Raw genomic sequence first — 16,376 nt, forward strand, 5'->3', positions numbered from 1 at the left:
AGGCAAAATAATTTGAAGGCATTGAAATAATATCACAGAAGTCCCCTTGGAGGTTTTCAGCAAACCATCCTACCACGAGAGTCTATTCTGGACAGAAAACTCACACACATTTGGTGCCTTGGAGTCTACCTTGATCAGAGTTGCACAATGGAGACTTTGTTCAAGATAGGATAGAGTACCCCTATTATTTTATTTTGAGTTGCTTGTGTCATAAAACACACAGAAACAGTAGTATCCAAAGATTCCAAACCATCTTAGAAATGAAAATTATTTGATGCTCAAGAAACACTAAATAATAAAAAGCAATTTGTTTTATTGCAGTAAAAACAGGAGCAGAATAAAGTCAAAATGAGCAATAAAAACACTGTTTACAGCTTTTAGAAGGAAAATATCAAAAAAATTTATTTAAAAAACTGTCAAAATAGTGGTCAACAGATTTGAATATTCCATTTCAAATAATTAGCTGTTTTGAGTCGATCCAATACTTTCATGGTATCAGCTTGTATTCATTAAAGCTCCTCCACAGAAACTGAAATATTATTTTCTTCCAGCAACGGCTGGGGCCTTCATTTCCAAGGAGTAAAACTGATACTTCCTCTATGTGCTCACACCCTTTTGAGACTAAGAGTAGTCATGCATGCAGTTTTTCAAATACAGTGAAATTAAACTATCATCAGAGTATATAAGGCACTCCTCTGACCTTTTGCAGTTTGTGAGCTCTTTCTTAATTGAAGTCCATTGGCATCACACCCATTGAAATAAATTAGCCACCTATCTTATTCTAAAATCAAGATTCCAATTGCTGGAAGATCTTGTGCTTCACACCCAACAACCTATTGCAGGGCCTTGCATCTCTCACCAGCACATATGAGCTTGGGCATTACATTTACTAAAACCTTTCAACTCATCATAGACAACAACCATTTCCATCAACATAACCCTTGAAGCTTTCAGATATTTGTTGTGAGGTTTTCACACCATCACCCCAAAATTCTTGGGGACCCTCCTTTTTTTTAATCGCCTTGGCAAATTTTTTGATTGTCCAACAATTTTGATTTGAATTTTGAAAATTTTGAGTCTTGGACACCTTCAGGCCAGTGGGGAGAGGGTTAGATTTATTTTTCACTTGGTTTCAACTTGATTTTCTAGAACTACCAATTTCATCCTGGGGCTGAACAAATTTTAAAGAGCAACACTTGGCAGGGTAGAATTGTGAATTTTGTACATAGACGATTTGTTTGAAAATTTGGATATCATTGTATAAATTTGGATAATTTTCAAAAGGTGAAATTTTTGCTAAATTTGGTCTTTTGGAAAATCTTAAATTTTTGGTAAATAAAAAATTAATTTTGTGGAGATGAAGTCAAATTGCAAAATCGATTTTAGGTTCTAGAAATGATTTTATTTTTGTCAAATTTTTTTTTTATAAAGGCATAGCAAAATCGATTTGGAAAAATTGCAAAAATTGCCTTTAATGGATTAAAATTGCCTTGAAAACTTTTTAGCCTTTAATGAAATTGGTAATTTAATATTAAAAAATGGCTTTTGGCTGGCCAAAATCCGATTTTAATGACATTAATTGCTAAATCTTCATTAAATGGAAACATTTAACACCTCCAAGGCATTATTTAATTTCTTTTTTGCAATTTGGAACTAATTGGCAATTTAAAAAGGTAAATTTCATCTTGGCAAAGTTAATTTTGGGCTAAGCATTTAATTGGGGGCCATGCCTTTTGTTCTAATTAATTTATTTTTGCTCCCAGGGTCCCAGCCGGCCAGCTTGGAGGAGTGGAGGGAAAATGGTATAAGAGGGCTCCTCCCTCTCCCATTTTCTTCATTCCTCACAGCCTTATCTTGCTTGGCGATTTGTTTTTTTGGAGCATGCTTTCTTCTCTTGCTTGGCAAATTTTCTAAGGGAGCAGATTTTCAGACCTTGGGCGATTTTTTTTTCTTGCAAGGGCAGTTTTTCTTCCTCCTTGGGCAATTTTTGAGAGGGCAGATTGGCATTATTTTGGCGATTTTTCCATGCTTGGGCAGAATTTTCATGTTTGGCGAATTTTCTAAGGGGCAGATCTGAAACTTCTTCTATGTTTGGCAATTTTTTTCAAGTTTCAAGAGTTTGAAATTCTGATTTGCAAGAGGGTAAATATGAAATTCTCAAGTTTGATCCTAAATTTGAAAAGAAAGATCCGATTATTGGTGGAGGTGACTTCAAATCATTTAGAGTTGAAAGGGTCCTTAAGCTGACTTCCTTCTTTCGTTCTTGTCTAAGGATTGTCTCCCTTGGTTTTTGTTGCATTCATTGTCCACCACTTTACCATCCAGTAATAGGGCGACGAGTTGGTAGATGTTAGTGCAAGCAAGAACTCTAAGGGAACAAACACTAAGAAAGACAAAGAGGATATGATGCCCAAAACAACTTTCTTCTCGAAAATGAGGCGAATAACCGATACCAATGTCATTACAGTAGACATGATGCAGTTAAAGGTAACTTCAAATCATTTAGAGTTGAAAGGGGTCCTTAAGCTGACTTCCTTCTTTCGTTCTAGTCTAAGGATTGCCTCCCTTGGTTCTGCTAGTCTAATTGTCCACCACTTTACCATCCCGTAATAGGGCGATGAGATGGAGGATGTTAGTACAAGAAAGAATCTTAATGGGACAAACACTAAGAAAGACAAAGAGGATATGATGCCCAAAACACCTTTCTTCTTGAAAATGAAGCGAATAACCGATACTAATATCGGTACAGTAAACATGATACAGGTAAAGGACAAACTAAAAAAAGGACAATCCCCCTTGGCAAAGAAGATATATAGAAGACGGTTGCACATCACAGCCCAAGCGTCGACACTTCTATTTCAACCATGATGAGCAACGTTGAAGAGGATATCAATGAGGCAAAACTTGGATCAAGATTGGATGAGCTAGGAAAGGTTGCTATCAAGAAGAAACATTTGAACACCCTTTCCTCCTTAAGCGCTTTCATTGGATTTGCAAAAGAGTATGAGAAGGATCACGAGAAGACACTACAAGTAGCAAGCAGCATGGTGAAATCAACTGAATTCAAGATGAAGTATACACCTTGTCCTCCCATGGAGGAAGTCAATGAAAGGCTAGCTAAGTTCATTGCCTTAGCTAAAAGAATGAAAGAAAAAGGGAGAGTTATATTAGAAGATCATTTAATGTAAGCCCAAGTGGCAATTTCTCTTTCTTCTAGAATAGGACAAGTGTCTATTTCTGATTGCCCACCATTTTGGTGCCTTCTCATTGGTTGCCACTTTTTGCACTTTTTTCATTGGTCCATTGACGATGTGGCAGCTTCTCATTGGCCGATGGGGTGGCAACCCTAATTAGGTTTTCTAGGATCCAATCTGGATCGTTGATCTCGTTTTGATCTCTACCGTCAATTGTAATTTTGGCCTCTATATAAGGCCATTTTGCTCTCATTTGTGAGGGAGTTATGTTGGAGAATTGTTGCCAAGATACTATCAAAATTGTTCTCTATTCATTTTTGTGACTTGCATGGTGGATATACATGATCACTTTGGTGTATTGCATGTTTCTTCTCATCTCTCAAATTAAAGTAGGATTTTATTTCATGTTGCTAGAGTAGAAGTAGATGGCTAATTGTATGGTGATGTTGGTAGATGTTTGATAGGGATCAATACTAGACCACTAGCATCCTAGCGGCTGGTTGGGAAGCCTTTTGTGGTAAACTAGTTTATTTTCCTTTGAACTATTGCATCTATGGAGGTGGGGCCGCTGGGTAGCCTTCATTATATTCAATCCCCATCCATTTGCTAACCTTTCCATTCATAGGAGTAGGAGTAGAATAGTGAGTAGTTGAAGGAGTAGGAGTAGAATAGTGAGTAGTTGGGTTGTCGAATTTCATTCTGAGAAAGTTAGGAAGGTAGAAGTCATAAGAAGCATTATTGCCTCCTTGCGCAATCAACATTATCTGGCGCTACATCCTCCACCATCACTGTCACCATCAACATCACCTGGCACTCATACAAAATCATCACCATCTCACCAAAAACCCAAGTCATCCTTGAATGAATAGCATAAGGCCGCCTACGTGATTACTAGCGAATCACATCGATAAAACTGAGTGAGTATCCACAAGTGTAAGGAACATTGGAGTTATTCTCATGTCCCATGAGTATTAACTTTTCAAGAGAGGAATTTTGTGTTTGATGCTTTGTATCAGATATTCAATTGCTAATATGTTATGTAGTGGTACAAAACTCACATCAACAATATTCAGGTTTGATAATGCGTTGAAATTCAGCACATAGCATGTAGATTCTGTACTCAAGGATTTTCATTTTGCAATAAATTGATTGTTATAGCCTTTAACCAAATCCAACTATAGTCAACAGGGCCTTGGTCTACTGGTGAAGTTGAATGGCTCACAAAGAGCTCAGCAGGGATCAAGTCTTGCTGAGTGCAAGGTCCAAAGACATCAAAAAGGGATGAGGCCGGGATTGTGCCCCGGGCGAATTTGGCAGCGTGGATGCTCCTCAGTCCTTGGCTCTTAGCCGAAGAGGTTTCAGGCATGCGTGGGCCCATATCGGGTACCTAAAACATCTTTGTGGGTGACCTCCATCAAAAAAAAATAAATCCAGTTATAGTTTGTTAACTTATATACACAAAAAAGTGTTTAAATATGAAATCCTAAACAATAATCAGAAAAGTCTACAATTTTGGAAAAAATATCTAGTATCCTTAAAAGTACATAGGCACATTTTGGCAGTTTGCGTTACACTAAAATAGTGATGCTAGTGGTTATTAGATAGCCCAATAACTATGCACAGAATCTGCTTATTTTTAGATTATTTTTATCTGTAAAAATATTATCCACAAATAGCCAGCCACACCAAAATAAAGATTAATTAACAATCCCCTAAATAGGTAATGTACCTGCAAGTAATTTTGCCCTAAAATTATGATAAGAAATGCCTAAAGAAAAAATAACATTATTAACATAAATAAGCACTTAGAGACAAATTGAACCTGCAATTACCAATAGGATAAAATTAAAGACAAGCAACAGGTTATTTCAATGCCCAGAAAAAGCTGCACATCTGCATCCTAAAAATTCTGGATAGCCTCATCCAGAAAATCTTGTCAAAAATAGAGTCTAAATTTTGAAACTTGTTAATACTAATTTTCCAATTGCCATGCGTATGCCTATGCCTAAAGGCTAATACAGCTGCTGAGCGAACAGCAAAAGATCTGATAGCAAATTGCTTAATAAGTTAAATTGGGTTTAATTTTTCTTGGAGTTCACTTTATCTGTGCTGTCATATCAAGGTGACCTCCATGGGTAGGCATTATATTGATGACAAATTTCCTCATGTACGCTGATGATGATTAAAGCTAAGATACACTTATTATTTTGGCAGCTTGAAGGATTTGTGTGTAATTTTATTTTCATGCTTGTTGGTAAACAGATTTGTTTCTGTGATATTTAGCTGAAACCATCGTGACTTGCCCAAATGGAAGCAACTAATGCTTGTGAGAGTTGGAGAAATTGCCACTGAACAGGCAATTTTCCTTTGCATTTGACAGCTCCTTCGCATTTTTAGGGTAATGATGAGGGTTTTTGGATTTCTCTGTACTTCTAAACAAAAACTAAAGATTGCAAAAAGGAAAGCCCCTAAAGAGAATGAAAAGATAAAGAACAAAGAAACCCAGAACAGCTAAAACATGAACAGCTCTCTGGGATTACTCAGCATGAATGCGCAAGGAAGGAAAGGAAAAAATTATGTATAATTGAATGGATAACCAATCCACTTCCACATTCAGTATTAATAAAAGAGGAGAAGAAATTATGTATAATTGAATGGATAACCAATCCATTTCCTTATACAGTATTAATAAAAGAGAGGAGAAGACACATCTTTATCAAATAGAATTGATAACTCAACAAATCTGCAGAACAATGATTATTTGGAAATGAAAAAACTTGAAGTATTATTCCTCAAGATTTCATAAAAGCACAAAATGTTGTCTTCTTGTAAAACTCAATAGTGTTCTTCACCTGAAAGTGGTAACAAGAAATAAGTTCTGGGGAACCCTTTACAATGAAATCTTTTGCATCCTTTATGTGTGAAGTTATCTTTTATGAATTTTAGGAAATATTCAAAATAATATCACCAAATGCAATTCTTTTCCATATAGCAGCAAAAGAGCTAGTTTACCACTTGCATTTATAAGTTCCTTGGCTTGAGAAACATTAAGCATGGAAAATCTTAGCTTTTCCAACAAATGAATTGAAGGGGAAATCTTTGTCATACAAATGATATCTGTGTTCATTTTTCTTACTAAATTAGATTGCATCTTCTATATAGAGGCAAGGGCTCCCAAAAAATGATACTGAGGTATGGCATAAACAAACACGTTATCCATAAACTTTGAATTAAGCTCAAATGTCAGGTGAAATTATCTTTTGGTTTAGATGTCAATGCCTTGCTTCTGTTGTCCTAAGGAATATGGATATGGAGAGTTTGCAGATTTCTGCCCAATCTTGCCTATCAGTTTTTGCAAAATCGTGGTTTATTGTGAAAATGATAAAAATAACTATCAGTCCTCTTGTTCTCCACTTGAATTTTGATGTGGAATATCTTAGTGAATTCATCTTCATCTTGAGAGCTATCAAACCACTACACACATCCTTCACATTGTAGCACACAACAATCCCTCATCCACCTTGTAGTTGCAGTCAATGTTGTCGCTATTGTTAATTTAAGTGGTTGCCTTATCATTCTTTTTCTACTAAGGTGCCAACTTTGGATGCCATTTCTAACATCTTTCATCCAAATAACCATCCTTGTTACAACGAGAAAATAAAATTTCTTTTTTATTTGGTATTGAATGTCATAGTGGCATTTTTCTTGATTTTGCCTTTATTCTTATCCCCACCTTGCTGCTGCTCTTTTCTTTGTTTATAGGAAGAGTTTCTCTTCTTGGTTGTGCACATGCATTATCGACATCTTGGGTTTTTTTCCATTATGACATTTCCCTGTAGATGCTTAAATACCTCACCTTGCCACTGCTCTTTTTCTTTATTCTTTTATCTACAGGAAGAGTTTCTCTTGTGCACGTGCATTATCAACGTCTTGGGTTTTTTCCATTATGACATGCCCCCTTAGATGTTTGAATAACACTTGCTTCATTTGCACCTGACAGCCCATGGTCTTTTTCCATCTGAACTGCTCTCTTGCCAAATTTGTTGGTGGACTCTTGAACACTTTGTCGTTGCCTTTTCAAAAGTAGTGCCATTGCATGAAACTTTCTTCTTCGTGGCATATAGGATGGAATTTCTTCTTGAGCAGCAATTTGATGCCTTCTCATTCAGCTATAGGTGATATCTTTTAATATTCCAAAGCATGAGCATAGCTTTCACACCACACAAGAGCATGCCTGGGTAGCTTAAGTTTTGTAAATGCAATTTTCTGGTGGAGGCCCAAACACGCTCCAATTTGTGAAGAATATAGCATATCTTTTACACCACACAAGAACACCCCAGATTGCTTGCTAGGGTGGAGACACTTATGGAGGCTAAAATACAACCAACAAAAGGTGGAATATCAATCTTGATTTCAACTTTGAATAGATCTTTATGAAATTGTCTTGTTCTTATTTGGTTTTCTTAGTTTCTCTTTCTTCGTCATAAGTTTTTGAGACTTTTTTGGTCATGCAAGGTGCTCTTCAACTTATCAACCTTTCCCTCAATGCTAGATATCTTTGCAATATTGTCGTCCAACTTGTTTAACCATTTTTCTACATTGCCCTCCTCTTTTGGCATTGACCTATCTTCCTTGTCCACTAATGCAAGCTCAGGCTCGAAGGAGATCAATTTATCACTTCACTTGATCTTTTGATGCCACAATTTGTGAAATTCTTGCAAGGATGTCTATAACTTTTCTTTAATATCATTGACCTGCAAACTGCTGGAGAAGTTTTCCTAAAACTCATCAACTTACAGATTTCTCTATTTCAACTCTTCAACATTTTTTGTCTGCCCTGCGCAGTTAATAATTTTAACATGTTTATAACATCAACTTCATAGGGAATGCATCACAAAAAGAAAATAGTGCATAAGTGACGAGCAAAAATGATTGGGACATGTGGTTATGCTTGTAGAAACCCTTCAAAGGAAAGAAGTCGACCCCGCAAACAAAAGACTATTTTCCTTGAGAGCCAGGTATACAACACCCATTTAGATATCTATAACTAGCTAAACCAGTGGAAATATCTTCTTATAGATAAAGGAAAATAATCTTATGGTTACAGAAATGGGAAGGTCAGATAATAGGAGGTTTTTGGTCCGAAATTGAGAGTCTCAATCAAGGACATCAGTGCGATGCACAGAAATCTGTGTGGCACACTATAGTGTTGTATGGACTGCTATAGAAAAGACCCAGAATGTGGCAAAAATCAGGGTGTGTACTTAAGATAACCCGCAAGTCTCATAATTAGATGTATAATAACAATTACTATATAATAGAGATTAAATAAAAATGAAATGGATACAATATGAACAAACCCTTGTGTGTTCAGATGCTTCAGATGTTTTACATGAGAACTTGCCTAAAATATGTTTTATGAAGCATTTATGCCTGTCACATACACTCGAAGGCACCACGCGGAAGATTAAATGTCAAAACCACTAATTGAAAAGTTCAAAACGCTTCACATTCCATGCGTTGTCTGCATAGTGACAAATTCAGTATTTCTGCTAGAAGATGATGGGTATGCGATTTTTGTCTCTACAATATGTACATGTTCATTATGTACAACTAGCTCAATATGTACATGTTCATTATGTACAACTAGCTCAATATAGCTGCAACATGTTCTTTCATTACAAAAGTCATTCTTCTCAACATACAATAGCTATAAATGAACAAACTTAAAAGTTTTACATGAGAACTTGCCTAAAATATGTTTTATGAAGCAGTTATGTCTGTCACATGCTCTCCTAAGGCACTTGGTGGAAGATTAAATGTCAAAAACACAAATTGAAAAGTTCAAAAGGGTTCACATTCATGCTTTGTCTACATAGTGACAACTTCAGCATTTCTGCTAGGTGATGATTCCGAAATCACCATGGTTAGGTGAATTCTTTGGTGTAATTGAAATAATTTTCTTCACTGCAGAACTCAACAGTTCTGTTGTTTCAAATTTTCTTTAAAGTTTGAACAGACATCTTTTTCCCGAGTGATCCTCATGATGGATCATCACAAACATGCATCTCATAGAAGTACATTGTTCATTGACAGAACATGACAATACTGTTCTTTTGGTCTCCCATGACTTAAGATATTGGCATAGACTAAAACTGAAACTTAGAATAATCTTGTCTAAGTATTGTTCATTGACAGAACATGACAATTCTGTTCTTTTGGTCTCCCATGGCTTAAGATATTGGCATAGACTAAAACTGAAACTTAGAATAATCTTGTCTAAGTTCATTGCAACTTTAACCTCTGTCACATACAAGTCATAATCTCCCATCACATCAGAAGAGGGTGATCCATAATTAGGTTGGATTTCTGACGTTTGGGAACCTATTTTCATTAAGGACAATCTTGCATGGATTGACCATGTTGATCTTGAGTAGAGGTAGTAGCCATGGAAGAGTAAAGTTTGAGGAGACTACTTGGATTTTGATTCACTTATATATAGGTAGATATCACAGCCACATTGTCATCAAGGATATATCTTAGATGTCTACTTGAGACTTGCCATACAGAGACAAAGGTTAGTCATCTCAGCCATGGCTATACTACTTAAATTTTTTTTGATGCCCCATATTTCATACTACATAGTATTGTAAGCCTAAAATGCTTGACAATAGCTACATATGTAGGCGATATTTTCCACAATTCAAATTGTGATATTTCTATTAGGATTCAATTGGGTAGTTTTTGAGTCAAACAAATTGACCCATGTTTCATGAGTAGTGGTTCACAAGAACCCATCTCTCATGAGAACGAATGTATTACTCATTGGATCTTGGTGATGCTCATAGAGGGTGAATCACCAAGACTTCTCAAGAGGTTACCCATCCCAGAGTTACTCTAGCTCAAGTGTGCTTGAACCCGGGTACAAATGGGGTTGCAAGAAAAGTGGGCTTAACCTTGGAGGAAACTCTATGGTTAAGCACACTTGAGTTGGAGTAATACTAGGATGGATGACCTCTTGGGAAGTCCTGGTGCTCAACCTCTGTGAGCATCACCTAGATGCAATAAGCACTAAGTGTTTCATTCATTTGCATGAGAGATGGGTTCTTGTGCGTACACTACCATAAAACATGGGTCAATGATTCTGACTGAAAAACCACATGGTTGAATCCTGATAGTAACATCACAATAGCTATATACTTTTTTGTCTCCTTTAGCTCAAACCTGCAATTTTACTTATTCAATCAATGTTTTCTTGTGCATGTGATCAAAGTATCTTCTGTTTGATTAGTTTATTTTGTTTTTTGAGTTGATTTATGTAAGGGTGCATAATAAATGCTTTAAAAATTTTAAAATCTTAATATTTCATGGCTTTTTCAATTTGCCAAGTCCAAGCTAAAATCAGCCTGTCAAGTTCAAGTCTTGTAATTGAAATTGCTACAGAACAAGTGTGCACATGAGCTGGTATAGCTCAATGTCTTATCTCTAATAAATAGCATTATATGGGGACAGTATGAACAGATTTCAACAGTTACAAGTTAACTGATATAATAAAACATATCAGATGGCTGATTTATGTAGATAAATAAATAATTTTATCATGCATACTGTATTTATGGTATTTTAATTAATCAAGGACTTAGTACACTGAAACTGCCAGTAGTGAGCAATTATTTTATTTCAAGTTTCTGACAACAGAATTCATGGAGAACCTGCAGAATTACCAATTTTCAAAGATTCAGTTGATGTAACGATATTCTATACTCAACATATAATGATTTGGTCAATAACATGTGCCATCCCCAAAGAAGCTTCTGTATTAGTAGTCAGAGCACAAGCCACAATATACTGCAATAATCAGACTCAAAATGCGATAAAGCAATACTGAAATTTTAGATAGCAGCACAAATTTTAACCCTCTGCCAATAAGGCAAGAATAATGAAGATACTCATAAAAATTCTTTAAAATGGTGCAATTGAGTAGATTTGAATCATCTGGTCTTGTGAACAGCCAAATTTTTTCTTTTGGGCCTGGTATTAGGACTTTGTCAAAATGCATTTTAGCAAATTGCTCCACTAGAAATTGCTATATGGTAGACGATGTCCCATCATTGCCTACAACTCTTGTTGATCTAAAGTTATAACATTTTGGAAGTTGGTGATTCCCCATTGAATGCACAGTTTTTTCTCAAACCGCTGTTCAGTGAAGTTCATTGGTATTTCTCCAATCTATTTCTTGCAGTGAACTGAACTGCAACAAGTGACATTGAAGTGATTGATGCTAAGCCACTATCATGCCTTTCAAACCCCAACAACCTATTTCATTTTTTTTTGCCTTAATGATTTACATGTTTTTGGTCTATTCTTATGCAATTTTTTGCTTTATAATATCACTGTTGGATGTCCAGCTGCTATTGTGGGAATAATAATGTATAGTGGATGGTTCATAGGGCACAACGCTTGCTGAAGTTTTTTCAAATGGGGTAACAAGCTTAGTGGGCTTAACCTCGGAGGAAATTCCATAGTCAAGTGTGCTTGAATTGGAACAATATTGGAATGGATGACCTCCCTAGAAGGCCTGATGCTTCACCCCCTGTGAGCATCACCTAGATGCAATGAGTGCTAAGGCGTGCTCAAGTTGGAGTAGTACTGGGATGGGTGATCTCTTGGAAAGTCCCAGTGCTTCACCTTTGTGAGCATCACATAGATCCAATGAGTGCCAAGTGTTCTATTCACTCATGAGAGATGGGATCATGTGAACCACTCCTCGTGAAACATGGGTCAATGAGTTTGACTCAAAAACTACACTGCTGAATCCTGATAGTAATATCACAATTTGACTTGTTGTAGAAAATATCTCCTACTTATCAATTGATGAGCTTAAGTGGCTTTCTAATGAATGGTTCATAAGGCACAACATTCGGTGAAGATTTTGCAACAAACAAGATACAAAAAATTGATGTTCAGAATATCTTGGTGGTTGCAATTTTTTTGCACCTTTAGTTTCAAGGAACATTTTAGCTATCAGCCTACTAGGTAGTTTTGGTTGTGATGTCGATTGAGTGCAGCACCCATATAGCCCTGTTAATCATTTCGTGGCTGAGTGCATTGCCTCTTATTCTTAATATATGAAGAAATTGGTTTCTTCTGTTGAGTGCTTTACAAATCAATTCTTGAAATAATTATCTTGTACCATCTCTCTTCTTGGTTTTGAGGTGCACAGGATCCTCTTCCTCATCACATTTCTGTATAATCTAGTGTACGCTTAGAGTTTTGGTATCAGTTGAGATACCATATGTTCACCTGGTTTATCACATTCGGTAGTCCAGTAGAACATAATTTATCATAATAGATTTAAATTTTAAGCACTGAAAAATATAGTCAAAATATTTATGATCATTACATAGAGGGTCAGGGCTGCTTATTGACTTTAGAGTATTAAGTGCAATAAACAATCAATTGATTTAAATCTATTAAGCCCATATTCATTGACTATAATTAGTTAGCAAAGTCTATTGACTGTATATTCTGTTCCATGTCTCTGTGATACCATATAGTCAACAGTTATTATTAAGATACATTTTTGTCAAAGGTCTGTTGAAATAGTAAAGCAACTACATTCTTGGATCCTAATAATTTGAGTATAACATTCAAGTTATTAAATATTTCGTGTAAAAACCACCTTGGTGGTTTTAAGCTGCTTGCAATTATGTGAAATTTTGAATTATGGTAAAGGCCAAGAAACAATTGATAGGGCTGAGACAGTTGATCCCAAGGTGTAGAGACATTTTAGGAAATTGTTAAGGGGCCATACCGTTAATCAGGAATTCTTTCAGTGGAAAACAAGCTTTATCTTGTTGATGATAAATGCCCTTGCGTGTTTCAGATTGCAGATGTCTGGTCATGTGGAGTTACTCTTTATGTTATGCTAGTAGGAGCATATCCATTTGAGGATCCTGAGGAACCGAGGAATTTTAAAAAGACTATCCAGGCAAGATATGTTTTGGATTCATATATGTTTTTCTTTTAAGCTTCATATAACATGCTTTTTTTAAAAGATGAGATGTTATTGCATGGTTAAGGCTGATGAATACTGAAAGTATTTTTTAATCTTGGCTGCAGCGTATACTGAACGTGCAGTATTCTATTCCAGACTATATTCATGTTTCTCCAGAATGTCAACACCTTCTGTCGAGGATTTTTGTTGCAAATCCTGCAACAGTAAGTTTCTTCTATTCTTTATTAAATACAAGCTTAATATTTTAGTATCCTACCTTTCTAGAATTGTTATATCTTCAGATTTTGAGTACTGATGCTTCAGCTTCTGGTTGATTGAAACAGAGAATATCAATTCCTGATATACGGAACCATGAATGGTTTTTGAAGAATTTACCTGAAGATTTGGTAGATGCAGCTGATACAAGTGACAGTCAGTTTGATGATTTGGATCAGCAACAGCAAAGTGTTGTTGAGATTCAGCGAATAATTGCTGAAGCTAAGATACCAGCACCAGGGGTAGGTGGGATTGGTCATTACTTTGGAGGAAGCCTAGACTTTGATGATATGGATTTGGAGAATGATGATGCAGACCTGGATGTTGATAGCAGCGGAGAGTTTGTTTGTGCCATGTAGCTCATTGGCAATGGATATTTTTTGTGGTGTTGCAACTACACTAGTGATTGCATCACTTATTGTATATCATACTAGTGAGACACAAACTTTCTTTTTGGTATGATAAATATCCCTGAGCTTTGGAGGTGTGAACCATTATCTAATAGCACAACAGTAGCTTTTGTAATTGCTATTTATTGGAATATGTGAAGGTTTTCGATTGTTCATCTATAAGTGAATTGCTAGATGCCCTGTAAAAATAGAACCAAGGCAGTATATTTTTGAAAGTAAATTCCAGATTTGCTGTATGACGTCCTATTATTATGTTTATCTCACTTTTGTAAGGAGAGAAGGCACAGAATATTGTTATATAGGATATCCTGGCCCTGTAGTTTGATGTAATCTTGTAACTGTAGTCATTTGTTTTTGTAATTCATATAAACAACTGGTCCTAATATGCATCTGTTCTTCTGAATTGCTTGATTCTTATAACCTATCAATATCTGTAGAATATACTGTAGTGTTATTTTTTTGGCCTATGGTTTAGCTATGGTGGGACCATCCATCTTTACATAATTGTGGATAAGTTCTTTGCCTATACAGATATGTGATTCGGTGTGCAACTAATCAAGATTGCAGTATATTTTTGAATTCCAGATGTGTTGTATGACGCCTTATTTTTATGTTTATCTAACTTTTGTAAGGAGAGAAGGTACAGCATATTGTTATATAGGATATCCTGGCCCTGGAGTTTGATGTAATCTTACAACTGTAGTCATTTGTTTTTGTAATTTATATAAATAACTTGTCCTAATATGCATCTGTTCTTCTGAATTGCTTGATTCTTATAACCTATCAATATCTGTAGAATATACTGTAGCGTTATTTTTTTGGCCTGTTGTTTAGCTATGGTGGGACCATCCATCTTTACAGAATTGTGGATAAGTTCTTTGCCCATACAGATATGTGATTCGGTGTGCAGCTAATCAAGATTTGATATCTTTACAACATTGAATGTAGTTACTGCTTATGGATTCATGTTTCTATGTAGATCCATTTTCAAGCTTGTACCTGCATGGGTGGGTGACACTGGCATTTCTATTAATAAGTACATATTATTTGAGAATACAAGCTTCTGCATAGGCACTGTTTAGAGAGATTCTTGGGAAAAACTTTGCATGCTGGGTGGATATTTTAAATTCATCATCATGATGAATTATGATATTGCAACTTTGACCCCATATATATCATGAGCTGTCGAAATATTGCAAACTTTTTATGGAATGATAAATGCATCAACAAAATAATCAAATAGAATTTATATAGCCTGCTTGGAACAGTGCTCTACCCTGTATCTACCCAAGAGTTTTGTTTGTTAAATATGTGTTTGTGGAAGTAGCAATGTCTGAGTTGTTAAATGTTAGAAATGAATTGTGGTGAGCTTTGCAATTATAAATGTTAAATTGGAAGTGTGTTATGTAATTTATCAACAATGTTTTGCAATTTACTAAAAGTGTTACATCAAAGGTCGCAACCTTGTGACTGCAACCGTTCCTTTGTATTGAAATGTGGCTCCCAGTGGATCCTAAATATCCTAATTGTAACATGGGGATAATGGTTAGTTGCAGAGCACTTGAAGAAAAATATCTTATATTATTGTGATCCATTGACAGTTGTAGTAGAAGCTGTGATGTCGACATTCCAGAGCCTCTGCCAGTTCGATTCATTTTTAACGAGTCTCTTAGCTCTTTGAATATCCATTCAACTGTCATTTGCTAATCTAAGGTTCTAACTGCCATTAATACCTGTCCTTAAAAATCATTTTCTACATTAATGACTTCATTTTCTTTCAAATTAACATGGTTATCTTTTATCACATGAAGCTTAGGTGCCGTCCTTAACACTTTATTTTCTTGACATTTTTCTTCGCCATTAATACAAAATATCCGTTGATTGTCTCAACTTTCTCATGTTAATGTTTGGCCAATCATTGTTCATCCTATAAATGCTTTGACACCTAATAAAGGAGTTTTATTAGGGTCACCTGTTGATCTGGGGTTCCTGGCGGTACCCAGAGGATACTCACACTTAAAGTGGGCAGTGGGCTAAATGCAAAGCGTATGATTGAATGACATTAGGCCAAGAACCATATGCCAGAGTGGAAAAGGCTAAGAAAATGTACACAACATAATACATAGAAGCTGTTGTAAAAAATTCAATGCACAAAGTTGTATTATGCAACGAGTCTTGTGCCTAATCTGAGAGGTTGGATGTATGAATGCCTAAGCTATCCTTACACTTCTACCTCTTAAGCTAGCTCGCTTACTAAATCACGTTGTTTGTTATTATAAAGAACAGTGCTATAGATTCTATATGCACAAGATGGTGATGTAACCATTGCCCCGGATCATGCCGAACGAACCTCTGCATCTTGCATGAAGAGATGCGCCCGGAAGCTCCCAATATCTAAAAAGGGTGTGGCCACAGACGAATGTGCTCCGATGCCCTCCGATCCACGGCCGAGATGGGAAATGGAAACATCAGGCTGACCGTTTTGACAGCTGCAAGAGT

The 16,376-nt window shown here is 36.0% G+C and overlaps 1 protein-coding gene across 1 annotated transcript in view; it reads left to right on the forward strand.

Moving 5' to 3' along the window:
* Window positions 1–14,113, forward strand: part of LOC149552109 (serine/threonine-protein kinase SRK2A-like) — a 29,466-nt gene extending 15,353 nt beyond the window's left edge. The window contains exons 7-9 of the mRNA XM_089787584.1: window positions 13,081–13,185; window positions 13,317–13,415; window positions 13,536–14,113. Of these exons, the coding sequence (XP_089643710.1) occupies window positions 13,081–13,185; window positions 13,317–13,415; window positions 13,536–13,826 (495 nt within the window). The 3' untranslated portion in view covers window positions 13,827–14,113. The remainder of the gene's footprint in view (window positions 1–13,080; window positions 13,186–13,316; window positions 13,416–13,535) is intronic.
* Window positions 14,114–16,376: the final 2,263 nt, after the last annotated feature.

This window comes from Cupressus sempervirens, chromosome 6 (genome assembly GCF_028749045.1).
Source record: "Cupressus sempervirens isolate cs-2001-9-10 chromosome 6, ASM2874904v1, whole genome shotgun sequence".
Lineage (NCBI taxonomy): Eukaryota > Viridiplantae > Streptophyta > Pinopsida > Cupressales > Cupressaceae > Cupressus > Cupressus sempervirens.